This window comes from Hemiscyllium ocellatum, chromosome 35 (assembly GCF_020745735.1).
Source record: "Hemiscyllium ocellatum isolate sHemOce1 chromosome 35, sHemOce1.pat.X.cur, whole genome shotgun sequence".
NCBI lineage: Eukaryota > Metazoa > Chordata > Chondrichthyes > Orectolobiformes > Hemiscylliidae > Hemiscyllium > Hemiscyllium ocellatum.
In genome coordinates this window covers 18,515,784-18,543,602 of record NC_083435.1, presented here as the reverse complement: position 1 = coordinate 18,543,602, position 27,819 = coordinate 18,515,784, and the positions used below count along the sequence as shown (strand labels likewise).

Below are 27,819 nucleotides of genomic sequence, written 5' to 3'. Positions count from 1 at the left end.
CTGCCCCCACACTGTTATAGCCCAATAACTGCCCCCACACTGTTGTAGTCCAATATCTGCCAACCACTCTGTTACAGCCCCAATAACACCCACCCCCCACCATGTTATAGCCCAATATCTGCCCTGCCACCCTATTATTGTCCCAATATCTGCCCCCACCCTGTTATAGCCCACTATCTGCCCCGACCCTGTTATTGTCCCAATATCTGCTCTCCCACCCTGTTATAGCCCAATATCTGCCCCCCACCCTTTTATTGTCCCAATATCTGCCCTCCCACCCTGTTATAGCACAATATCTGCCCCCACCGTTATTGTCCTAATATCTGCCCTCCCACCCTATTATAGCCCAATATCTGCCCTGCCACCCTATTATTGTCCCAATATCTGCCCCCACCCTGTTATAGCCCAATATATGCCCCCACCCTGTTATTGTCCCAATATCTGCTCTCCCACCCTGTTATAGCCCAATATCTGCCCTCCACCCTGTTATTGTCCAATTATCTGCCCTCCCACCCTGTGATAGCCCAATATCTGCCCCCCACCCAGTTATTGTCCCAATACCTGCCCCCACCCTGTTATAGCCCAATATCTGCCCCCCCCACGCAGTTATTGTCCCAATACCTGCCCCCACCCTGTTATAGCCCAATATCTGCGGTCCCACCCTGTTATGGCCCAATATCTGCCCCCACCATGTTATTGTCCCAATATCTGCCCCCATCCTGTTATAGCCCAATATCTGCCCTCCCACCCTGCTATAGCCCAATATCTGCCCCCACCCTGTTATAGTCCAATATCTGCCCCCCACCCTGTTATTGTCCCAATATCTGCCCTCCCACCCTGTTATAGCCCAATATCTGCCCCACCCTGTTATAGCCCAATATCTGCCCCCACCCTGTTATAGTCCAATATCTGCCCCCCACCCTGTTATTGTCCCAATATCTGCCCCCACCCTGTTATAGCCCAATATCTGCCCCCCACCCTGTTATTGTCCCAATATCTGCCCCCCCACCCTGTTATAGCCCAATGTCTGCCCCCACCCTGTTATTGTCCCAATATCTGCCCCCACCCTGTTATAGCCCAATATCTGCCCCCACCCAGTTATTGTCCCAATATCTGTCCCCCCCACCCTGTTATAGCCCAATATCTGCCCCCCCACCCAGTTATTGTCCCAATACCTGCCCCCCACCCTGTTATAGCCCAATATCTGCCCTCCCACCCTGTTGTAGCCCAATATCTGCCCCCACCATGTTATTGTCCCAATATCTGCCCCCACTCTTTTATAGCCCAATATCTGCCCTCCCTCCCTGTTATAGCCCAATATCTGCCCCCCCCACCCTGTTATTGTCCCAATATCTGCCCTTCCACCCTGTTATAGCCCAATATCTGCCCCCCACCCTGTTATTTTCCCAATATCTGCCCCCAACCCTTTTGTAGCCCAATATCTGCCCCCACCCTGTTATTGTCCCAATACCTGCCCCCCCACCCTGTTATTGTCCCAATATCTGCCCCCACCCTGTTATAGCCCAATATCTGCCCCCAACCCTTTTGTAGCCCAATATCTGCCCCCACCCTGTTATTGTCCCAATATCTGCCCCCACCCTGTTATAGCCCAATATCTGCCCCCAACCCTTTTGTAGCCCAATATCTGCCCCCACCCTGTTATTGTCCCAATATCTGCCCCCACCCTGTTATTGTCCCAGTACCTGCCCTCCCACCCCCAGCCTGTTTTGACTGTAGCAGAAACTGAAACTCCACGTCATGAACCAACCGGACTTGAGCCTGTGGTGTGTTTTGGGGGAAACCGAAACTGTAGAGTGAGAGAGTCCGGAGAGCGCTGGGCGGTATTTGCTGACACTGCGGTGCAGCCAGTGGCCCCGGGACGATGCTGAGCGGCGCGATGTGCCCGCTCTGCCTGGACTTCTACCGGAACCCAGTGAAGAGCCCGTGCGGCCACAGTTTCTGCAGGGGCTGCCTGCTTCAGGGTCCGGGTCCGGGTCAGGGTCACCTGCTCTGCCCCCAGTGTCAGCAGGAGTTCACCCAGGCCAGCGTCCGCCCCGCCAGGAGCCTCCGGAGGAAGGCAGAGAGGGCTCGGATACAGATCGGCCGCCTGACCGAGGACCAGGCTCCATCGGCGGCGCAGGGAGCGGGCGGCTGCAGGGTCCAGTCGAGCAGTTCCATGAAGGAGGTGGCCGGACTCTATAAGGTAAGGAGGGAGACAGGACACACACACACACACTCAGAGAGAGGTGCAGAGTGACATCCACCAGGAAGGAAGAAAGTTCTAAACCAAACGAGGGAGAAATGGGCAAGTTTAAGGCGAGGAAAATCAAGAGAGAGAGAGAGGAAACAACAGATGTCTGAAGTAAATCAGGGAACGAGAGATGGGGGAGGAAATGAAAGGGGAAACAAATGAGCAAAAAATAAAAATTTCGAGCAGAGAGAGAAACAAGACAGTAGGGAGAAAGTAAACGGGAGAAATCATTGTCCCAGGGAGTAAAAGTACACAGAGTGAGTGAGAGAGAAAATATTTCGAGGAAGGAGGGAAATAATTGTGTGAGAGAGTTGAGAAAAAGAGATGATTGTGTGTGTGTGTGAGAGAGAGAGAAATGGTTGTGTGTGAGAGATAAGGTTGAAAGAGAGGAACTTTTGACTAAAAAGGTAGAGAGAGAGGGAGAGAGAGGTGATGTAGAAAATAAAGAGGAAAACGGAATAAAATGCTAAAAAGAAAACGAAAAGGTAGGAGAAAGAAAACAGCATTTGAAATCAGTCTGCCCCGGAGCTCGGGATTAGGTGGAAAATGCCATTGGTGATAGGTTTGTCTCTGAGGGCCCAGTTGCCTTCTCCCGCCACTGCAACAGCATCCCATCTGACTGCGTTCGTTGGTTTTGATGCAGGAGATGCTGCGGAATAAACTGGGATCCCTTCAGAGACAGAAGGAGCACCTTGACCAGTGCCGAGGCGTCGAGGCAGCCAACCGGGTGGAACTGAAGGTGAGATGTTGCACTCTGCTGGGGGCAGGTCTAACCGATGGCTGGATGCCCGGACTCCCTCCAAGACCACTGCCCAGCCACACGAGGCTCCCGCCGAACTGAGTGTCTATTGACTGAATGTCCAGACACAACACTGTCCCGTTTTGTGTCCCCCAGAATAACAAGACAGACGACGGGATGAAATCCGGTTTCAACCGATCTTCCTTTGTTATTGAAGCGGTTGGTGTCTCGCTGGAACAGAGTGGGAAAACACAGCAGGGCAGGCAGCATCCCAGGAGCAAGAGAGTCGACGTTTCGGGCAAAAAGCCCTTCATCAGGAATGTCACATTGCCTGTGTGGACTCTCTTGCTCCTCGGATGCTGCCTGACCTGCTGTGCTTTTCCAGCGTCCACACTTTTCAACTCTGACCTCCAACATCTGCAACCTTCACTTTCTCTCAGTCTCACTGAAACAAGTAGACAGTGCTGGGTTGACCTGATAGCTCAGTGGCGTTTATCTCCAGGCTATTAATCCAGACACCCTACTATTGTCCTGGGAACTAGGGTTCAAATCCCACTACAGGAAGCTGGTGGGATTTTAAATCAATTAAAAATCGAAATTAAGAGTCTAATGATGACCATGAATCCATTGTCAATTGTCAGAAAAGCCCCATATGGCTCACTAATGTTCTTTCGGCACTGCTACCTCACAATGTCAGGGATCCAGGTTCAATTCCCACCTTGGGCAACTGTCTGTGTGGAGTTTGCACAGTCTCCCCATGTCTGTGTGGGTTTCCTCTGGGTGCTCCGGTTTCCTCCCATAGTCCAAAGATGTGTAGGTTAGGAGAATTGGCCATGCTAAATTGCCCATAGTGTTAGGTGAATGGGTCTAGGTGGGTTGCTCTTCAGAGGGTTGGTGTGGACTTGTTGGGCCGAAGGGCCTGTTTCCACACTGTAGGGAATCTATACCCTTCCAACAGGAAGAAGACCAGAATTGCACGCTATATCCCAAAAGTGGCATATCCACATACTTGAAAACAGTTCAAAGAGGCATCATGAAGCTGTTTCCTGGGTTGAGGTGTTGACTTCTGAGTGGCGGTTGACCAGTTTGGACCGATACTGATGTGAGATTGGAAGTATAGGAAGTGATCTTATCGACAATGTAAGATTCTGAGAGGGCTTGACAGGGCAGATGCTGAGGAGGAGAAACTAAGAGGCACAGTTTAAAAACATGGAGGAACGGATTGAGATGGCGATGAGGAGGGAACATTTTTCTCAGAGGGTCGTTAATGTTCTGATGTGACACAGAGGCGCAGCACAGCACAACACAGTAAAACTAAATCCTTCAAAGACTCTCAGAATTGACCCCGTGGTTTCTAACTGGACGAACCAATGCCAGACTTGGAGAATAAACAATCCTCAGCACCTGTCTGTAACTTAAACACAAGTCTTAGCAATTTATTAGCAATGTAGTCACTTCAGCAGAATTAAAATTAAACAACAAAGTTATCTAATTGGCCTCTGCTTGAAACCAAAACATCAGCTCCATTCACCCAAAAGACAACCTCAAACAAACACAGCTGAGCAATTTCTCTGTCCAGTGGAGACTGGATCTTCGGAGCTGAGTTCAATTTTTTGATTGCGGGATTTGGGGAAAAGAGTAAAATGGAGTCCAGTCACAACCAGTCCTTGTTGAACAGCTGAACAGACCTGATGGGCTCAATGGCCTACTCCTAGCCCTACCCGTTTTGATCAAATAAAGGCTTTTAAAGTCTCAACAGGTTTTGATCGGCTCGGTAAAAAGCAAAGGGCGAGGAATGTGAGTTGGTCACCAAGAACTATCTGTGGGTCAACCTCCAGCAGGTGGACTGCAGCAGTTCAAGAAGGTAATGCACCACCACTTTCTCAAGGGCAACGAGGGATGGGTAAGAAATGCTGGGCCCAGCCAGTGATACCCGCACCCCAAAAATGAATAAATAAAAAGCAAAGAAATCCAATAGAGAATCATTCTTTACCCAGGGAGTGACGAGAATGAGTAATGGCAACCAAAAGGAGTGGGTGAAGCAGATAACTGTGTTTAATGTAGAAGATGATAAACATGGATTGGAAAAAGAGGTCTGGCCAATGCTGGATGTAAAATGGTCAGGTAAATATTGCATCATGTAATGTGGCAGGTAAATATCACATAATGTCTGTGAGACTCTGTACTGCTGTGTCCCTATTTTGTCCCCTTGAGTATTTACAGAGCCATGGGTCCAGTGTTTGACCTTAGAGTGTTCTTATGGAAGAGGAGACCATTCAGCCTGTCAGATCTGTGAGGGTTCTTTGTCAGAATCAACCAATTGCAGAAAGTCGGGATTTTATGAAGCAGAACATAAGGTCTGGGAGCAGGAGGAGGCAATTCAGCCCTTTGAGCCTGATATCACCTTGGCTTCAACTCCACATTCCTGTCCCCTCTCCATGACCCTTCAACCCTATTAAGTATTAAAACTCGATCTATCTCCTCCTTAAGTTTATTCAATATGCCAGCACAGTCTGGGGCAGTAAATTCAAGATTTGTGGCTTTTTGAGAGAAGTAATTTCCCTTCAGATTTTAATTCTGCTACCCGTTAGCCTAAAACAATGGCTTCTCTTTCTAGGATCCCCCACGTGAGGAAGCATCCTTTATGTGTCTACCTTGTCAGTCCCCTTTAGTATCTTATATTCCTCAATTAGATCTCCAGTCATTCTTCGGAACTCCAGACAGTGTCGGCCTAAACTGATCAATCTCTCTTCGTAGGTCAAACTCCTCATCTCTGGAATCAATCTAGTGAACCTCCAATGCAGCTGCGTCCCTCCTCAAGGGACCAGAATTGGATGCAATACTCCAGGAGCGGTCTCACTAATGCCGTGTACAGCTGCAGCAGTGCTTCCCTGGTTTTATACTCTATTTCTTTCGCAACAAATGTCAATAAAGGAGGCTATTCCATCTTTCATATCTGCGGCAGGTATCCAGATGGGCATCAAAATTTGCTGTGATTCTCCTGCCTTTTCCGTGGAACCTTACACGTTATCCTTTCAAACAGCTCAATTGAATTGCACCACAGATTGGGCAAGTGCATTCTGGGATCGGACCACGCATTGTGTGCAGGGTGGTCAAATCTCATTGCGTCTTTTTCAAGTCATGTCAAATCTCTGCCTTCACATTCTTGATTTTATTTTTAAGAGCAAGCCACTTTCTCCCTATCAACTCAACTCCAGCCCCCTCACGGTTTTGAAAATGTCTCTATCAGATCACCTTTCTTCACTTCAAGGAAGTCATCTCAACCGCTCCAATCTATTCCGTTGACTAAATTCTCTTCCACAGTCTCTTCAATGCACTCCTATCCTTAATATTGCCCAGAGCTCTACGCAATGCTCTATTAGAAAGTCCATATATTGTTTTTTGCATTTTTGATTCTTTATGTCCTATTTGCTGTAAGCAATAAAGTCAGAGACTTTATCGGTTGTTGGCCAGTTGTTCTGTGCCACCTGCAAACAAATGAAGTTAACCAGAGAAGGCATGTAGATGAGCAACAATTCCTGACAAGCCAAAAGGATCATCCCAGTGCAGCCTGGTGACTGAAGCCATTGAACTTTCTTCTCCGCCTTTCCCTCCAGCCATAACACCAATGTTTTTTTTCCCATCTGTCTGTGTTTATATGTATAGATTAGGTGGAGGATTTCAAGTCTGGGGGCATATTTTTAAGGTGAGAGGAGAAAGATTTAGAAAAGACATGAGGGGTAATTTTTTGATACAGAGTAGTTAATGTGTGGAATGAACTTCCAGAGGGAGTGATGGATGCAGGTGCAATTACAATGTTTAGATGTCATTTGGATAAGTACATGAATAAGAAATGTTTGGAGGGATTTGGGCCAAATTCAGGCAAGTGCGACTGAGAAAGTCGATAGCCTTAATACCCATCCTTAAACATTTAAACTAAAATGTAATGTTGAATTATAGAACACATTTGGTGCGTACTAGAAAATAGACAGGGAAGGTCGGGCCACGAGAAAAGGGGGGATCTCAAGGTATGCAGAAGATAAAAATATCTGTGCTCACCAAGTGATAACAGGATGGTCTAAGGCAATTAAGAACATTTGCCTTAACATCAGTTAATCTGTGTAAACAGGACACCACGTGATAACATTCATGGCAGTTCCCTTGTGAAATTAATGAGTGTTTGATTCTGACCCTGAAATGAAACTTGGCACTATCAAAAGCCTTGTAATTGGTGATCAGATCCTGCTAGTTATAATGGATTCTTATTAGCCCATGCAAACTCAGCAGACACAGAGGGAAAAACATCTTTGCTGTTACAAGTCCCTGACTTGAGAGTTCAAAAGGACACTAGAGAGAGAGAGAGAGACCATCTTAGTGCTGAGGCTGCTGAAGCCAGTAGAAAATTAACTCTTAGTGCTTACCTGCTATGGATTGAACTGAATTGCATTTTTGAGACTTTATGATTATGTTGAGTAGCCATTAACAATTATTAAATACAAACTCTGTAAAAGTAATATTGATGAAGCTTTAACTTACTTGCTGTTCTTGCAGACTATTCTACAGACCTTACAGACTGCCCCACTGTCAATTATAACAAATCAGATCTTATGTCTTATTTGAATTTAAATCACAACCCTGAACAGAAAGCATTTTTAATTCAAAGAATCAGTTTAAGTGCAACCTTATGGTAACATCTCAGCCTCAGGTACAGAATGATTCAGTACTTTAAAAGCAGGAGCCTGCTCCGAGTTTAATAATTATTCTAAGCCTAACATTGAAGAGATTCTGACACAATCTGTCAGGAAGCCATTTTGTGGTCAAAAGCTTGTCTTCCTTCCTGTTGTAAAACGATTGTATCTGACATGTGAGCTGTGCCGGCTTATTTTATGAATTCTCCAATTAGCTCAGACTGATACTTCTTTATATAGGAACTTATCTTGCCAGCAGACCCCTACCTCGGCTGGGTACGTTTTTCCCACCTGATGAATGGCTTAGAGCCTGTAGGAGTGATTGGTCAAGTGTACACAGACCTGTCAATTAACATTTCTTCCTTACGAATTATTGTCTTTCACTGTCATCTGTCTAATTAAGAACATGCAATGTTTTTGTAAACTTTTGCATAAAGAAAGCCACTTTGTATCAGTACATCAGAGTAGCCTGCTCGGGCTCTTGAAGAGCTGATAGCCTACTTTCCTGGGTTATTAGAACCTAGCTAGTTTAGCTTATTGATATCAGTGTTATGTTGTAACAGTGATGCTATTGGTAAATAAAGGGGATAAGTAAAATTCAACTAAACTGTCTGTGAGAGGTTTTTATCTTCCAGACTTCCAAAGAGTACAATCTCCAGGACAAACCAAGAGAGAGGCTTACAGGTCTGGGTCCACAAGGGATTTCCAGGGCTATCCCAAATCTGTACATTAACACGGGTAGTTTGATTTGGGAGTGTGTGTGTGTGTGTGTGTGACAGTTCATCATTGTTTACCTGCAGTTAGAAGCTATTTATTTGCAATTAATGTTATTAAGCATAGAGACCTGGTCCATGCCTTTGTCAACCTCTATCTTAAAAGACAGATAAATCAAGGTAGTTTGCATATTTTAATAAAATCTTCCACTTTTGTGATGACTCCAGGAGCATCAGGGACCGATATTCAGCATTCTACATGCTCCTTTTTCCCCTTCCCAATCTTCCCTCAGTGCTCTGCAGAAATCCATGTTAAGTGCCCAGTCCTGACTGTCTTCAAACTATGTTTGTGCTCATTGTCACATGGCTACCCCGTGCTTGAGCACACTGAATGTACCCATCATGTACAATTACAAGAATTCATCACCGTCATCATATTTTTACACTCCTCTTAGTTCCAGTACTTGTCGCAAAAACGTCTTTACTTTCTCAAATTTCCCTGTTCAGCAGAGTGGTCAGGACGGGAAACTTGTTGCTACTCAGAATAGTGGAGCTGAACAGAGTAGGTGTGTTTAAGGGGAAGCTGGGTAAACACATAAGGGAGAAAAATATAAGAGGGTATGTTAAGTTGGAAACACTCATAAATGTGGGCGCAGACCTGCTTCAGTGTTGCAGTCAAAGACACCCCAATGCTATTTGATCGTGATGGGAGACTGTTTATCTTCCCCAGAAATATGTCAAAGATCTCCGGGAGAATATCACCTCGGAGTTTGCGGAATTGCAGCAGTTTCTCCGGAGAGAAGAGGCCACCTTGATAGCGAGACTGGAAGAAAAGCAGAAGCTGGTGTCACGAGAAATAGAGGACAATATGATCAAGATTTCGAGAGACTTGGCCTCCATTAATGAAACGATAAGCAAAGTAGAGAGCTTGCTGGATCTGCAAGAGATGGAGCTGCTGCAGGTAATCACCGCCCTCCATTGTAAACTAGACAAAGACGGGCAGATGCTGGAGAACTGACACGGAAACAGAAACTCAGCAGGTCTGCACCGGTTTAGTTTGGGATTGTGGTCAGCGTGCACTGGATGGACCAAAGGGTCTGTTTCTGTGCTACATGACTATGATTATGATTAAATGCAGCATCTATGGAGAGAAAGTAGAGTTAAATTGGGTAGAACTGGTTCTGATGAAAGGTCACTGGACTCAAAACATTAACTCTGTTTCGCTTTCTGCAGACAATGCCAGACCCCCTTTGTAAATGACCTGCTAACCACAACTCTCAAGTGGTAGCAACCAAACTGCCAGATCTGATAATGCAGAATGATCAAACCCACAGTTAACCTGACTCCTGCTACCGCACTTACCTCTGACTCGGAGATTAGTGGGTTCAAGTTCTACATCAGAGAATTGAGTCTGCAATGGTTGAAGCTTCAGTGAAAGCCCTGGGGGGTGGTGGTGGGAGGGGGGGGGGGGGAAAGATGGGGGGAGGCGGGGAGATGGGGAGGGGGGGGGCGTTGCGGGGGGATGGTGGTTGGTATTACCTTTCAATTGAACTGTATTCATAGAGTTAGACATCACGGAAACAGCCCCTTCAGTCCAGCCAGTCCCTCTCGAACATAATCCCAAACAGTTACTAATCCCACCTGCCTGCTCCTGGCCCATATCCCTCCAAATCTTTTGCAATCATGTACTTATGTCTTTTAAACGTTGTAACTGTGCTCACATCCACCACTTCCTTGGGAAGTTCATGCCACACGCAAACCGCCCTCAGTGTAAACAATTTCTCCCACGTGCCTTTTTTGTTTAAATCTCTCTCCAATCGCCTTAAAAATGTGCTCCCTAGTCTTGGAATTCCTCCATCCTCGGGGAAAACACAACTACCATTAACCCTATCTGTACCCCTCATGGACCTGTTTAAGGTCACCTCTTATGGTCCAGTGAAAAAAGTCCCAGCCTACCCAGCCTTTCTTTCCAACTCAGACCTTCCAAGCTCAGCAACATCCTGGCAAACCTCCTCTGAACTCTCTCCGGATTTAAACTCTAGGTCCTGTCTGCACCATTTCTCAAGAGAACAGTGAAACCTCCTGTAGTGGGGTTTTGAAAGACCTCTTCGGACACTTGGCCAGTATTTCTCTGTTATTTGTTATTTTAAGTTCCGTAGAAAGGTTGCATTTCCAACCTGTTAGATCAGATTCTCTCTCAGTGAAAGGCTGAGAGACTTGAACCTGTTCTCATTGACAAGAAGGCGGCTTAGGGGAATTTGATAGAGACATACAAGATGATCAGAGGATTCGAGAGGGTGGACAGTGAAAGTCTTTTTCCTAGGATGATGACGTCAGCTTGTACAAGAGGGCAAATTGAGGGGTGATAGATTTAAGACAGATGTCAGAGGCAGGTTCTTTACGCAGAGAGTGGTAAGGGCGTGGAATGCCCTACCTGCTAATGTAGTCAACTCAGCCACATTAGGGAGATTTAAACAATCCTTAGAGAGGCACATGGATGATTTTGAGATAGTGTAGGGGGACGAGCAGAATATAGTTCACAGGTCGGCCCAACATTGAGGGCTGAAGGGCCTGTTCTGCGCTGTATTGTTCTATGATATGGCCAAGCCTCACTCACGTCTCCGTTTTTGTTTCAGGTTTTCAGCATCTGCAGTATTTCACTTGGTGTATGAGGCTCCTGTACTTGACCTTTTCAAACTGTGTTCACACTGCAGCAGGCCGGGATAACTGTTAAACTAAATTGAAAAGGGAAATGCTGGTGTTGTCAGTGAGTTAGCAATCTAGGCTAATTGGAGAAAGAGAGGACTGCAGATGCTGGAGATCAGAGATGAAAATGTGTTGCTGGAAAAGCGCAGCAGGTCAGGCAGCATCCAAGGAGCAAGAGAATCGACGTTTCGGGCATGAGCCCTTCTTCAGGAATGAGGAAGGTGTGCCAAGCAGGCTAAGATAAAAGGTAGGGAGGAGGGACTTGGGGAGGGGCGTTGGAAATGCGATAGGTGGAAGGAGGTTAAGGTGAGGGTGATAGGCTGGAGTGGGGCTGGGGGCGGAGAGGTCAGGAAGAAGATTGCAGTTTAGGAAGGTGGTGCTGAGTTCGAGGGTTGGGACTGAGACAAGGTGGGGGCAGGGGGAATGAGGAAACTGGAGAAGTCTGAGTTCATCCCTTGGGGTTGGAGGGTTCCCAGGTGGAAGATGAGGCGCTCTTCCTCCAACCATCGTGTTGTTATGTTCTGGCGATGGAGGAGGCCAAGGACCTGCATGTCCTTGGTGGAGTGGGAGGGGGAGTTGAAGTGTTGAGCCACGGGGTGGTTGGGTTGGTTGGTGCGGGTGTCCCAGAGGTGTTCTCTGAAGCGTTCCGCAAGTAGGCGGCCTGTCTCCCCAATATAGAGGAGGCCACATCGGGTGCAGCGGATGCAGTGAATGATGTGTGTGGAGGTGCAGGTGAATTTATGATGGATATGGAAGGATCCCTTGGGGCTTTGGAGGAAATCTCGGGTGACCGAATCAACACGGGCATTTACTGTAAACTGACCAACTCCCACAGCTACCTAGACTACACCTCCTCCCACTGCCCCCTGTAAAAACGCCATCCCATATTCCCAATTCCTTCATCTCCGCTGCATCTGCTCCCAGGAGGATCAGTTCCAATACCGAACAACCCAGATGGCCTCCTTCTTCAAGGACCGCAATTTCCCCCCAGACGTGATCGACGATGCTCTCCACCGCATCTCTTCCACTTCCCGCTCCTCTGCCCTTGAGCCCCGCCCCTCCAACCGCCACCAAGATAGAACCCCACTGGTTCTCACCTACCACCCCACCAACCTCCATATACACCGTATCATCCGCCGTCATTTCCACCAGCTCCAAACGGACCCCACCACCAGGGATATATTTCCCTCCCCTCCCCTCTCAGCGTTCCGAAAAGACCACTCCCTCCGTGACTCCCTCGTCAGGTCCACACCCCCTACCAACCCAACCTCCACTCCCGGCACCTTCCCCTGCAACCACAAGAAATGCGCCCACACCTCCCCCCTTACTTCCCTCCAGTGCTGATCTTGCCACCGAAGTTCACATCCCGAGAATGAGTTCAGGGAGTTATGTTTATTTATTTCTCACCTGTCCGTGGGATGGGAATATTGCTACACATTCTTTTTGTCAATCTTTGCTGCTGTTTGGAGGGTCGGTTGAGTTGTTTCACTCAGATGCTGGCAGGGCCGTCAGCGGTGAGTCCACAGGCAGGTGAGAGGGGCACCGTGTACAGGGGAGAGAAAGCCAACCTGGGGGAGGTGGGGGGTGTTGGGAGAGAGACTCCGTGTTGCCGGGAGGGGGGGGGGTGTGTGTGTGTGGTGGGAAGGTGTTGGGGTGCTGGGAGCATGGACCGGTGGCAGAGGTTGTTTAGCAGGTGAATGATAGATAAAGGCGAAAGAAGGTCTGTGATAGAGTGGAAGACATCAGAGGTCAAATCATACTAGGGTAGGTGGGAGAGGGCTGAATGGAGTGATAATGGGAGGGTGGGGGAGGAGCGAATAAGGTGTTACAGCCCCTGGTGTTTGGAGGGGTGTGCGCGTTGGATTAGATTAAATTCCCTACAGTGTGGAAACAGCCCAACAAGTCCACACCAACCCTCCAAAGAGTAACTCACCCAGACCCATTTCCCTCTGACTAATACGCCTAACACTACGGGCAATTTAGCATGGCCAATTCACCTGGCCTGCACATCTTTGGACTGTGGGAGGAAATGGAGGATGTATCCCAATGGTGGGAGGGGGACGTTAGTACCCTTGCTACCCCCTCAAACCCGCCCTGTCTCCTCACTCCACACCCCCTCCATTACCCCTGACCGCTCACTGTCCCCTTGCTGAACCTCAGTTCAATATTGTGGCTCTTCTCTGAGCATGTGCAGCCCTGCCTGCGACGGCAACACAATTCCACGTGATGTGGCGCCTGAACGTGTTTCACGACTAGCACGCATGTGCAGTGGGGCTCATGGTAGCAGACACTGCCAGTGGGTTTGTCCGAAGGAGGGGTGAATGGCGGAATAATGGGCTGGTAGCTCAAAACAAAAACATTGGGGGGGGGGGGGGAACTGAGCAGAAGACCAAAACTTCCAGTGACTAAAGAGATGGAATGAGGGAAGGGTTTTGAGAAACATGTCAGCCATGATGGAATGGTGGAGCTGACTCGATGGGTTGAATGGCCAAATTCTGCTCCTACATCTAACGGTGATGAAACTGTTGACCTCAAAGCTGAGTCTGGAAAGCTGTGAAGTACTTACTTGAACGATTACTCGGGTGGCTCAGTGGTTAGCCCTGTTGCCTCACAGCACCAGGGGCCCAGGTTCGATTCCAGCCTCGGGTGACTGTCTGTGTGGAGTTTGCACATTCTCCCCGTGTCTGCATGGGTTTCCTCCCACAATCACGAAGATGTGTAGGACAGGTGAAATGGTCATGCTAAGTTGTCCATAGCATTAGGTGCATTAGTCAGGGGTAATTATAGGATAGGGGAAATGGGTCTGGCTGGGTTACTCTTCTGAAGGTTGGAGTGGATTTGTTGGGCCAAAGGGCCTGTTTCCACACTGTAGGGTATCTTTAAAAAAAAAGAGTTCCTTGAATATCCATTGAACTCTGTTGGGACACTGAGGGAGGGTAAGGACTGAGAGTGGGAGCAAGATGGGGAATTAAAATGTCAAGTGAGCAGAAGCCTGGGTTCAGTCTTGCAGAGTGAACAGAGGTGTTTATTTCAGAATTCCAGCATGTGCAGGAGTTTGCTTCCACTTGGAATAGAATAGAACAGCAATATTTTATACAAAAATACCAAGTGAATGGTTTTATAAGTTGTCATAACACAGCACCTAACTTAATAACAGAGGTCACAGGTAAGAAGGACGAGAAAGGAAAAGTTCAGTGGACAGCTCCTGTGTTCAGGACGCTGAAGTTGCCACACTGGGTGGACCCATGCCGAGATGAGACCTTCCTACCGGGAATGGACATCAACTCTGGGCTGCTAGAATATACCTGGAAGATGGAGCAAGATGTCCACTCCAGGCCGAGACCACCCCCCTCCCCCCGGGCAAGACTGCCCCCACCAGGCCTACACCGCCATTACAGGCCTATTGGAAGGCAGTTCATCGCTGGGCCTGGGCTAGGTGAAGACGCCATCTACCGAAGTTATTAAAAGAAACTTCAGTCCCATAATAGAAACAGAAACATTAAAACAAAAGCACACAAAGAAAAGAAGAAATCGAACATGCAGAGCGGACGTGTTCCTGGGCTGAGGAATCCACACGCTGCTCTGCTACCTCTTGATAAAAAAGGAATATTACACAAGAGGGAGCCATGGTGTCAAGGTCTTTATTTAAAATCTTGCATTCAGTAATCAGGACACAACACTGTCTAAGTTCATACAGTTACACCTCGCTAACCAACCCCCACACCCTTTTCTCCTGCAGTGAAAATTGCTGGGACTGCCGGATATTAGGAATTCTTGTATCTGTCCTGATAAACTGGAGAGGAACAGCTTCAGCAATGCTTTCACCTTTTGCAGGTGATATTTTATTTTCTAGTGATTCAGGCTGAGGGTTAAACCAGAGGTTAGAGGACGCCTCTCCTCCTTATATCGCTGAGGCAAGATCTTTTGCCGAAGCACAGTTTACATCTCATCCAAAAAGGCAGTGCTTCTAACAGTGCAGCACTACCTCAGCGCTGTATCAGCAAGCCAACCTAAATTACCCATTCAAAGCCATGGAATTCAATCCAAACCTACTGCCTGGGAGGAGGCAGTGCTTTTCCCCCCCCCCCGGCCATGACTGACAACTCAGAAGGCATGCAGACATAGAGGCATGAGGTGATTTGGGGGCAGTAGTCTATCCTGGGTGATATCAGAGCACCCACCCTTTATACACCTTTATGCTATCTACAGTATTGCGCAAGCTGTTTTGCTAATATTTCACAAAGTCAGAATAATTCCCAATGAGGAATTGAGGTTAGCTGTTCATAAGCAATCAGTTAATATCTACTGATGTTTCGGAACAAAGGAAGCAGGTTAGACTAATTCCTGAAAATTAGTTATTGTGAGGGTCACAGTTGATATAGAGGGAGAAAATAATATAATGTTTCACCTTGATGGTTTGACATTATATCATTTTCTCCGCCCATATAAACTGTGACTCTTTCAGTCATTAATTTTCAGTAATCTGCTAAAATATCAACTCCGCTTCTCTCCACAGAAACTGCCAGACCTGCTGAGCATTTTCAGTTTGTTTTAATTCAAATTGTCAGGGTGTGCATGGTTTTATTTGTGGTGTGTGTGTGTGTGTGTGTGTGTTTCTGAGTGAACAATCAATTCTGCGATAACGTATGTTTCTTCTTCAAGAATTGGCTTTAATGCATTTGAAAAATTTAGACCATTATTTGTAGAACACAAACTTTCCTTACCTGTATTAACTAATCCACGATTCCAGCTCCATTCGTTTAAGTGATGTAGCTATTTTACGATTTTCTTATAACACGAGAACGGAACTATCACTTGATATCAGAACCGACTGTTATGTGCATTTGTGTGAGTGCTTGTGCGTATTCATTTGTGTGTCTGTTTCTGTGCAAGTGTTTGTGTGTGTGTTTGCTTGTGTGAGTGCGTGACTGTATTTGTTTGTGTGTGTTTGTTTCTGTGTGTATTTGTTTCTGTGTGTATTTGTTTGTGTGAGTGTATGTTTGTGTGAGTGTATGTTTGTGTGAGTGTATGTTTGTGTGTGTTGTCTCATCTCTCTTGTGAAAGTGTTATTCTGACATGAGTTTCTGTTTTCATTCTAGGATATGAGGTCCAATGTCAAATGGTATGAAATATTTTTCTGTGGATTGAACTGATCCATGCACCTCCATGGCATCATCCTTTTCTATCCCTGACGCCTCCTCCAACCCTCCCATTCCCTCAGATCTTTGCACTGTCTGGCCTCATGCCTAATCCATCAGTCCCCTCGCCACCTAGACACTAATCTCTTAAATTTGCTGCAAAACTGCTTGTCTCAACCTTTCTTCCATCCTTTAAGATGCTCCGTAAAACCATCACCTTTGACCAAGTTTAGGACCCTCCTGGTTGAACATCTTTTGAGGGCTTAATGTCAGGTTTTTCTCAATAACTAAGTTCTGTTCACCCATCACCCTGTATGGATGGTGGTGTAGTGGTGTTGTCACTGGGTTAAGGCCAATGCTCTGGGAATATTGGTTCAAATTGGTTCAAATTCAAACAGCTTGTGGAGTTTAAATTCAGTTAATCAATCTGGAATTGAAAACGAGTCCCAGTGATGTGGGCAGAATGCCATTAGCAGTGGGGTGGTATGGTGACTGAGTGGTTAGCACCGCTGCCTCATAGCACCAGGGCCCCAGGTTCGATTCCAGCCTCGGGTGACTGGCTGCATGGACTTTGCACATTCTCTGCGTAGGTTTCCTCCGGGTGCTCTGGCTTCCTCCCACAGTCCAAACATGTGCAGGTCAGGGTGAATTGGCCGTGCTAAATTGTCCCGTAACGTTAGAGGGAAATGGGTCTGGGTGGGTTACTCTTTCAAGGGTCGGTGTGGATTGGTTTCGAAGGGCCGGTTTCCATACTGTAAGGAATCTAATCTAATAGTTATTTTAAAAGCCCATCTGGTTCACGAAAAGGAAAACTGCCCTCTGTGTGATTCCAGACCTACAGCAATATGGTGAACTGTATGACAATTATGAAAACTTGCCAGTTTTCCCAATTGGGAGAAAAAAGTCTATACTGATTTCTGTAACTACCTCCAGTTCTGGGAATTAACCCCACTGTCTATCCACCCCAACACTCTCACATTGACAGTCGGACCTCCGAAAGCTGACATTTCCAAGCGAAATCTCTCCACCTCAGTGTCCCCCCGCAACTATAACCTATCAACCTTTAGTGACTTGATGTAATATCCCTTTATGTGGACGGGTGTCAAATGTGTGATAATCACTGCAGTGGAACACCGCGTTAAATTAAGGCGCTGCGTAAATGCAAGTTGTTGTTTCTCCAACGATTTGGGTAAACCCATTCGGACCGGTGAGTCGAGCGGGCTGTGGGTCAGCTGCTGACAAACCTGCTGGCCCTGCGGCAGTTTGGCTGATGGTGTGGAGTGAAGGGCAAGGGGTCACCCCTTTGAGGAAGCACTCTGCCCTAAGCTGATAAAGTGGACCCTTTCAGTCAGAGAGTCATAGAGATGTACAGCAGGGAGACATACGCTTCAGTCCATCCCGTCCATGCTGACCAGATATCCCAACCCAGTGTAGTCCCACCTGCCAGCACCCGGCCCATATCCCTCCAAACCCTTCCTATTCATATACCCATCCAAATGCCTCTTGAATGTTGCAATTTTACCAGTCTCCACCACCTCCTCTGGCAGCTCATTCCATACACGTACCACCCTCTGCGTGAAAAAGTTGCCCCTTAGGTCTCTTTTATATCTTTCCCCTCTCACCCTAAACCTATGCCCTCTAGTTCTGGATTCCCTCACCCCAGGGAAAAGACCTTGTCTATTTACCCTACATCAGAGGCTTGTTGCACCCTCTGAGGGAGCCCAGGTACTGGGTGGTGATGTTCCAGATGTTCCCTCATGTTGACCCAGGTATTCAGGTGCCTGAGATTGGGATCTGACTTCATAGAATGCTTACTGCATGAGGGCACTGCTTGTCACTTAACCCCTCGGGTGTTTTCCTATCTTCCTGGTGGTGGAAATTAAATAAAGATTCGTGCACTTTGTGTCTCTCACTGTGTCTCACACCTGGACGCACACACCATGGGTGCTGGGGAAAAAATAAGCACTACCGCAGTTGGGCGGTAGTGTGGGGGATGAAGAAAAAAAAGAACAGGAGTGTCCCCTCCAAAAGAAAAAAAAAATAACAGAATGCTTACTGCATGGAGTGATCCCACCCAGACCCACACCACCCCTATAAAGTTGCATTTCCCCATGGCATAACCTCCACATGTTTTGGACTGCGGGAGGAAACCGGAGCACCCGCATGAAACCCACACAGACACAGGGAGAATGTGCAAACTCCATACAGACTGTCGTCTGAGGCTGGGATCGAACCTGAGTCCTTAGTGCTGTGAGGCAGCAGTGCTAACCACTGAGCCACCGTGCTGCCCTTGTCACATCCAAAGTGACAGCTGGCCCTTTATCTTTACTAAGATGGAGCTTCTCACCGACTCACCAAAACTCATCGCGACAAATGTGCCTTAGAATGGCATGAGGATCGGTAAATATTTTTAACCGCGAAGAGCACACACACATGAAATGTAGGGGAGCACGTGGCCCACCAATTATAGGCTCTCCCGCTGCACGATGCCTTCACTTACACTCAGAGTAAAATTGGGGAAGTTTCCAAAACAGGCAGCCAGCCTGTGTTTCACACCAACTCAAGAGCATGGATACATTTAACAGCTGCGCTTGGAAAATTAATCAATTTCCAATTTTCCCTCAGGTCTAGAATCGGATATCAGGGTCCCAAAACGCTTTCTGTTTCTCTGGCCCTGGGAGAGTTCAATGGGCCTCTGCAGTACGCGGTATGGAGACGGATGCTGAAGGAAATCAAGACAGGTAACAACGGATCTCTATTCTTTCAGTGCAACAGGATTGGTGGAGGTGAGGGAGGGAAAACGCAGATTCAAGTTAGACGAATGTCTGTCAGTACTGGAGCGAAGGGATCTTGCACCATTTTAAACAAATTGCCCGACCAGTTATCACACAGAATGGCAGGTTTAATTGTTAATTGGTGAATGTTGAAGGTCTAGCATCGATGGGAGGGAAACTTGGGTGGAGGGTGAGTCATAGAAATGTACAGCATGGAAACAGACCCTTTCGCCCAACCCGTCCATGCCGACCAGATATCCCAACCCAATCTAGTCCCACCTGCCAGCACCCGGCCCATATCCCTCCAAACCCTTCCTATTCATATACCCATCCAAATGCTTCTAAAATGTTGCAATTGTACCAGCCTCCACCACATCCTCTGGCAGCTCATTCCATACACGTACACCCTCTGTGTGAAAAAGTTGTCCCTTAGGTCTCTTTTATATCTTTCCCCTCTCACCCTAAACCTATGCCCTCTAGTTCTGGACTCCCCAACCACAGGGAAAAGACTTTGTCTATTTATCCTATCCATGCCCCTCATAATTTTGTAAACCTCTATAAGGTCATCCCTCAGCCTCCGACGCTCCAGGGAAAACAGCCCCAGCCTGTTCAGCCTCTCCCTGTAGCTCAAATCCTCCAATCCTGGCAACATCCTTGTAAATCTTTTCTGAACCCTTTCAAGTTTCACAACATCCAAGGTGACCAGAATTGTACGCAATATTCCAACAGTGGCCTAACCAATGTCCAGTACATCCGCAACATGACCTCCCAACTCCTGTACTCAATATTCTGACCAATAAAGGATAGCATACCAAATGCCTTCTTCACTATCCTATCTACCTGCGACTCCACTTTCAAGGAGCCATGAACCTGCACTCCAAGGTCTCTTTGTTCAGCAACACTCCCTAGGACTTTACCATTAAGTGTATAAGTCCTGCTAAGATTTGCTTTCCCAAAATGCAGCACCTCACATTTATCTGAATTAAACTCCATCTGCCAATTCTCAGCCCATTGACCCATCTGGTCCAGATCCTGTTGTAATCTGAGGTAACCCTCTTCGCTGTCCACTACATCTCCAATTTTGGTGTGATCTGCAAACTTACTAACTGTACCTCTTATGCTCACATCCAAATCATTTATGTAAACGACAAAAAGTAGAGGACCCAGCACCGATCCTTGTGGCACTTCACTGGTCACAGGCCTCCAGTCTGAAAAACAACCCTCCTCTACCACCCTCTGTCTTCTACCTTTCAGCCAGTTCTGTATCCAAATCAAGACAGCATTGTGTTCACGTCTGCCTCCCAACTCTGACTTCCTCTCAAATTGAGAAGGTTAAGAGATGATTCGATCTTCAGGATATTAACAGGGAAAGACAGGATAGATAAAGATGAACTATTTCCACTGGTTGCACATTTTAGAACTAGTGAACATAGTCTGAAGAATATGGCCAGACTGTTCAGGAGAGACGTTAGTGAGCACTTCTACGCCCAATTTGGATATGTGCTTGAATAACAAATGTTTGGAGGAATATGGGCCAAGCACAGGCAGCTGGGATTAGTTTAGTTTGGGATTACGGTCGTTGTGGACAGTCAGTTCGAAGGGTCTGTTTGCCTGCTGTACGACTCAGTGACAAAGGATGATCAATGTTTTGAATGTCCTTCCTCAAATGGTGCTGATCGGTTATTAGTTTTACATTGGAGGTGGGCGTTTTTTGTTAAGCGAAGATGTGAAGGGAAATGACCCAATGGCAGGCATATGGAGTGAGGCTGCAGATCAGCTAGGATCTCGTTGAATGGCAGAACAGTCTGGAGGGGCTGAGTGGCCTACTCCTGTTCCTAACCCATGGCTTCGGTTAAAATTGGACCCTAACATTTCCAGTTAAGGACAACAGATCTTACTCTCAGAAGGAAATCCATTGGGGTTCCTTGTTAAAAACTACATAACCACCTTGACCACAAAGACAAATATTTATCTGTTGATTTCATTCTAAAACAGCAATCTAACTTTCAAAATTGGGATCTGAACTCATTGAATCCCTGCAGTGTGGAAGGAGGCCATTTGGCCCATTGAAGATCATCCCACCCAGATGCACCCCCTTACCTTATACCCTTGCATTTCCCATGGCTAACCCACCTACCCTGCACTCTATGGGTAACTTAACATGACCAATCCACCTAACCTGCACATCTTTGGACTGTGGGAGGGAACCAAAGCACCCAGAGGAAACCCATGCCGACACAGGGAGAATGAGCAAACTCCACACAGACAGGGTGGAATGAAGGTCCCTGATGCTGTGGGGTAGCAGTGCTAATCACTGAGCCAACCTGCTGTTGTTCATATTGTGTGCTTAACATCCATTCCAAATATTGGCACTTTTCTGTTTATATTCACAGACATCATTGTCCAACTGTAAAATAAAAAATAGCACTGCTGTGAAAACCTATTGGTCATCAGTCCAGACACAAACCCTGTACGTGACTAAGATCTGTGAAGATTTTAATTCAATCTTTTCAAAATAGGAAGGAATTTCAAACACAGCCAAATGTGGACGGGAACTGGAAGTGTAAGGTGTCGCTGACTGCATTCGTGACAGGTTTAAGATCTCAGGGGACAACTGTGAGAGAGACAGTTGTTTATCCAGTGGTCTGGGGAGTCAGTGCCTCTGCACCACACCCAATAATGGGCCAGTCGGTTCCTCATCACATTGCTGTGTTTGTGGAGAGCCCATCAAATGCAGACTACAATGCAAACAGGAGTAGGAGTACGCCATTCAGCCCCTTGAGCTTGCTCTGCTGTTCAGTACAGTCATGGCTGATCAGCCTACTCAGTCCCCAGTTCCTGCTTTGTCCTTTGTTCCCTTTAGCCCTACGAACTATATCTAACTCCTGAAACCCAAGCAGAGTTTGCCTTCAACTGCTTTCTGTGTCAGTGAATTCCACAGGTTTAACGCTCTCTGGGTGGAGAAATTTCCCCTCATCTCAGTCCTCAATGGCCTCAGTCTCTGCGTCTTTAGGCTGTGGTTCCTCAGTCTTCCGGACCCTCCTTCCTACATTTACTCTGAGTTAGAGCTTTAAAGATTTGTCGACTAAGTTGTTCCAATTGAACACCAGTGGGTACACTTAAAAAGAGGTAATTGATTCCCTGGGAGTAATTTGAGTTCCCCCAAGAATGTAAAAGATGAATGTAAAAGCTGTTGCTTTCTATCCTGAAATATCTTAAGAGTTGTTCATTCAACACAGTGAGAGTGCTGAGATTGTAGTGTTGGAAAAGCACAGCAGGTCAGACAGCATCCAAGGAGTAGGAGAATTGATGTTTCGGGGAATCCTGATGAAGGGATTTTGCCCGAAATGTCGATTCTCCTGCTCCTCAGATGCTGCCTGGCCTGCTGTGTTTTTCCAGCACTACATTTTTCAACTCTGGTACTCCAGCATCTGCAGTCCTCACTTTCTCCTACTTGATCTTCACACTTTCGGCTAGGTCTGCTGAGTTTTTCCAGCAATTCTGTGTGTTGGTTACCTTCTGGTGTCGACGAGCCATGCTCAGATGTATGGCATTGGACAATAAATGCCAGGTTTGTCAGTGTGTCCATGATCAGAAAATGCATCGTCAAACTAACTTCTTGCCCTCACGTACCGCCCAATGGGGTATTACTACAGCACTCTAACTATGAGAAAGTGAGGACTACAGATGCTGGAGATCAGAGTCGAGAGTGTGGCGCTGGAAAAGCCAAACAGGCCAGGCAGCATCTGAGGAGCAGGAGAATCGACATTTCGGGCAAAATCCCTTCATCAGGATTCCCCGAAACATCAATTCTCCTGCTCCTTGGATGCTGCCTGACCTGCTGTGCTTTTCCAGCACCACACTCTCAGCACTCTCACTGTGTTGAATGAACAACTCTTAAGATATTTCAGGATAGAAAGCAACAGCTTTTACATTCACCTTTTACATTCTTGGGGGAACTCAAATCACTCCCAGGGAATCAATTACCTCTTTTTAAGTGTACCCACTGGTGTTCAATTGGAACAACTTAGTCGACAAATCTTTAAAGCTCTAACTCAGAGTAAATGTAGGAAGGAGGTTCCGGAAGACTGAGGAACCACAGTCTAAGGACACAGGGACTGAGGCCATTGAGGACTGAGATGAGGGGAGATTTCTCCACCCAGAGAGCGTTAAACCTGTGGAATTCACTGACACAGAAAGCAGTTGAAGCCAAACTCTGCTTGGGTTTCAGGAGTTAGATATAGTTCGTAGGGCTAAAGGGATCAAAGGACAAGGACTGGGGACTGAGTAGGCTGATCAGCCATGACTGTACTGAACAGCAGAACAACAGAGGAAGCCTGAAGAAGGGCTTATGCCTGAAACGTCGATTCTCCTGATCCTCCGATGCTGCCTGGCCTGCTGTGTTTTTCCAGCACCACATTTTTCAACAGAAAGGGTGAAGAGAAAGGAACAGAGTGGGTTTCCTCTGGGTGCTCCGGTTTCCTCCTACAGTCCAAAAAATGTGTAGGTTAGATAAATTGGCCATGTTAAATTGCCTGTCTTGTTAAGTGAAGGGGTAAATGTAGAGGAATGGGTCTGGGTGGGTTGCGCTTCGGCGGGTCGGTGTGGACTTGTTGGGCCGAAGGGCCTGTTTCCACACTGTAAGTAATCTAATCTAATCTAAAAAAAATTAATGTTTCGGGTCCGGTATTTTAGGTTACTTAGCTTGCCGTGGCCTTGGGTCACGTATCAGCCAGTCTGGGTCAGGGTGGGAGGATTCATTCATTGAACACCATTGGCCTTTTACAACAATCTTCAGAGTCACTTTTGCAAAAGACAGATCTTCACCTCCAACTTCCTTCAACCCCCGCTGAATAAGGATAGAATTCACGTTTTTCAAACTGTCCCGCTGGGACTTGAAATCATATCCCGTGGGCTTCAAATATAAAACCGATCGCTTGTTGACCATCCCACTCGACTCTCCCTCCTGTTGAAAGCTGAGGCCTTGAGGGTAACGGGCAAACTATTCGCCGCTGTCGATCGCGCTGTCTGGGGCACAGTGCCTTGAGAGGTTGGGACCAATGCTTTGTGTCGCTGTCATATCAAGCCACCGGAATAATCCAGTTGTCACGCTCGATCGAGAGGGATGTGACTTGGGCCTTCCTCATGCGCTCACAGACCGGAAATGAAGTGGTGGATGGGTGGGGGTGCGATGTAGGCCTGGGCAGGCACACAAACCTGGTGCCATTGGTGTCCTATTCCAACCCCATCTCCTGGTGAGATTTAGCTCAGTCTATTTTCGTGTCCACCACTAGAGGGCCTACACAGGAGGTTCACCAGGATGTCGCATTATTTTAGCTGAAAATGTGTTGCTGGAAAAGCGCAGCAGGTCAGGCAGCTTCCAAGGAACAGGACCTGCCTGACCTGCTGCGTTTTTCCAGCAACACGTTTTCAGCTCTGATCTCCAGCATCTGCAGACCTCACTTTCTCCTGTCGCATTTTTTTAGGTTAGATTCCCGACAGTGTGGAAACAGGCCCTTCGGCCCAACAAATCCACACCAACACTCCGAAGGGTAACCCACCCAGACCCACTATCCTCTGACAAATGCACCTACCGCTAAGGGCAATTTAGCACGGCCAATTCACCTGACCCTCACATCTTTGGACTGTGGGAGGAAACCGGAGCACCCGGAGGAAACCCACGCAGACACGGGGAGAACATGCAAACTCCAAACAAATAGTTGCCTGAGGCTGGAATTACAGCATAAGACCATAAGACATAGGAGTGGAAGTAAGGCCATTCGGCCCATCGAGTCCACTCCGCCATTCAATCATGGCTGATGGGCATTTCAACTCCACTTACCCGCATTCTCCCCGTAGCCCTTAATTCCTTGGGACATCAAGAATCTATCAATCTCGGCCTTGAAGACATTTAGTGTCCTGGTCTCCACTGCACTCTGCGGCAATGAATTCCACAGGCCCACCACTCTCTGGCTGAAGAAATGTCTCCGCATTTCTGTTCTGAATTGACCCCCCTCTAATTCTAAGGCTGTGTCCACAGGTCCTAGTCTCCTCGCCTAACGGAAACAATTTCCTAGCGTCCACCCTTTCCAAGCCATGTATTGAACCCGGGTCCCTGGCGCTGTGAGGCAGCAGTGCTGACCTCTGAACCACCATGCTGCCCTAAATTGCCGGGGGAAGGAGAAATTTTATTTTAACGGGGCTAGAAAGAGAGACCAGGCAGGATTGGATTGTTTGCTTTAGACCGAAGGTAGGGGTGGGGGTGGTTGCGGGGAACGTGATTGAGGTGTGTGTGAGATGAGGAGGGGTATGGACAGGGAGAATAAAGAACAGCTTAGTTGAGGGGTCACTGCACGAGGGGTGGAGGGGCAGGCGATTCAGAGGGGATTCGGAAGAAAAATAAATGTTTTGACCGGGGGAAACGGGGAAGCTAGCAGAGGCTGGAAACCTTACAACCTTTGAAAGCTGAGTACTCCAGGCACCCAAACATCCAAGGAGGTGGGACAAGCGCAGGAAATTGGGATTAACGCACTGTTAGGTGGGGACTCGAAGGGCCGAGGGTGGGGGTGGGGGAGGGGTGTGTGTGGGTGGGGGAGGGGGGGAGGGAGGTGGGTGAGGCAAGGTGGGTAAAGGGGGGAGGTAGGTGAGGTGAGGTGGGTAAAGGGGGGAGGTAGGTGAGGTGAGGTGGGTGAAGGGAGGAGGTGGGGGAGGGTGAGGGAGGTGGGTGAGGCGAGGTGGGTGAAGGGGAGGTGGGGGAGGGGGAGGGAGGTAGGTGAGGTGGGTGAAGGAAGGAGGAGGTGGGTGAGGGGGAGGGGGATGGAGGTGGGTGAGGCGAGGTGGGTGAAGGGAAGAGGTGGGTGAGGTGGGTGAAGGGAGGAGGTGGGTGAAGGTGAGGGAGGTGGGTGAGGTGAGGTGGGTGAAGGGAGGAGGTGGGGGAGGGTGAGGAGGTGGGTAAAGGGGGGAGGTGGGTGAGGGAGGTGGGTGAGGGTGAGGGAGGTGGGTGAAGGGAAGAGGTGGGTGAGGGTGAGGGAGGTGGGTGAAGCGAGGTGGGTAAACGGGGAAGGTGGGGGAAGGGGAGAGAGGTGGGTGAGGTGAGGTAGGTGAATGGAGGAGGTGGGTGAGGGGGAGGGTGAGGGAGGTGGGTGAAGGGCGGAGGTGGGTGAGGGGAAGAGGGAGGTGGGTGAGGTGAGGTGGGTGAAGAAAGGAGGTAGGTGAAGGGAGAAGGTGGATGAGGGGAGTGGGGAGCGAGGTGCCTGAGGTTCCAATGCTAACGGCGCTCTGCTTCAGTTCCAGCGCCTCTGGTCTTCGATCCCAAGACGGCCCACCCCCACCTCACCCTGTCGGCTGACTGCAGGAGACTGCGTGCCGCCAGCGGGAGGCAGCAGACCCGTCGCCCGCACACTTTCGGTCGCTGCCTCTGCGCCCTGGCCTCAGAGGGATTCACTTCGGGGACGGCCTACTGGGAGGTGAAGGTGAGGGCCAACTGGGAGTGGGTGCTTGGTGTGGCCCCGCAAGCCGTCATCGGGCCGAAGACCCACCAGGCGGAGGTCCGTGTCTGGGCCCTGAGGAGGTCGGGTGAGGAATACTCTGCCCTCACCTCGCCCCACACCCCCCTGCACCTCAGCGTCAAGCCCCAGAGGATCGGACTCTTCCTGGATTACCAGGCCGGACAGCTGTCCTTCTACAATGCCGATGACATGTCCCATCTCTACACTTTCACCGACACCTTCAGTGAGGAGCTCTACCCTTACTTCTACACTGGCTGTAAAATGGACCCGCTGAAATTGGTCAGCTCGCGTTTTTAAGGAGCAGGGAATGAGTGCCGTGGCCCAACTGCATTTTCCCACTTTACAGAGAAACAGGAGAGAGCTGTTCATCACATCATAGAGATGTACAGCATGGAAACAGACCCTTCGGTTCAACCCGTCAAATTAATCTAATCCCATTTGTCAGCACTTGGCCCATATCCCTCCAAATTCTGGATGAGTGGTGCTGGAAGAGCACAGCAGTTCAGGCAGCATCCGAGGAGCAGTAAAATCTATGTTTCGGGCAAAAGCCCTTCATCAGGAATACATATCCCTCCAAACCCTTGCTATTCATATACCCATCCAGATGCTTTCAAATGTAATTGTACCAGCCTACACCACTTCCTCTGGCAGCTCATTCCATACACGTACCACCCTCTGTGTGAAAAAGTTGCACCTTAGGTCCCTTTTATATCTTTCCCCTCTCGCCTTAAACTGATGCCCTCTAGATTTGAGCTCCCCGACCCCAGGGAAAAGATTTGACTGTTCACCCTACCTATGACCCTGATCATTATGTAAACTTCTGTAAGATCGCCCCTCAGCCGCCAATACTCCAGGGATAACAGCACCAGCCACATCAGCCTCCACCTGTAGCTTATTTACTAACCATAGTCTGTCTGCCGTTCAATCAAATGGACAGCAGATCCGTATCTCAACTCTTACTTATTCCCAACACACAAAAAAAACGCAATCACTTTTGGCATTTTTCCCACTCCCCATCATTGTGCCAAGCCGTGCACACTGACAACGCTCCTGATTGGTGACGCTCCAGTCTTCAGGCCTTCATTCCTTGTTCAGGCCCACTTCCCCCTCACACCCACCCCCACCCAAATGGTATGGAGGGGAGGTCTGATGAGAAAAGGCTGGGGGACTTGAGACCATTTTCTGACTTTCCCCAACCTGGAGAAATAGTTTCTCCTCTTCTACTGCGTGAAGCCCCTTTGATGTTTGGAACATCAGGTTAATCGACTGGGTTGAAAATGTGTTGCTGGAAAAGCGCAGCAG

The 27,819-nt window shown here is 48.1% G+C and overlaps 1 protein-coding gene across 1 annotated transcript; it reads left to right on the top strand.

Annotated features, from left to right (window-relative positions):
• The first annotated feature begins 1,835 nt into the window (after positions 1-1,835).
• Positions 1,836-27,819, top strand: LOC132832723 (E3 ubiquitin-protein ligase TRIM39-like). The gene is made up of 6 exons (XM_060850834.1): positions 1,836-2,203; positions 2,895-2,990; positions 9,122-9,352; positions 16,197-16,219; positions 18,861-18,976; positions 26,297-27,819. Exons 1-6 carry the CDS (start codon positions 1,883-1,885, stop codon positions 26,812-26,814), a joined length of 1,305 nt encoding a protein of 434 aa, XP_060706817.1. The 5' UTR covers positions 1,836-1,882; the 3' UTR covers positions 26,815-27,819.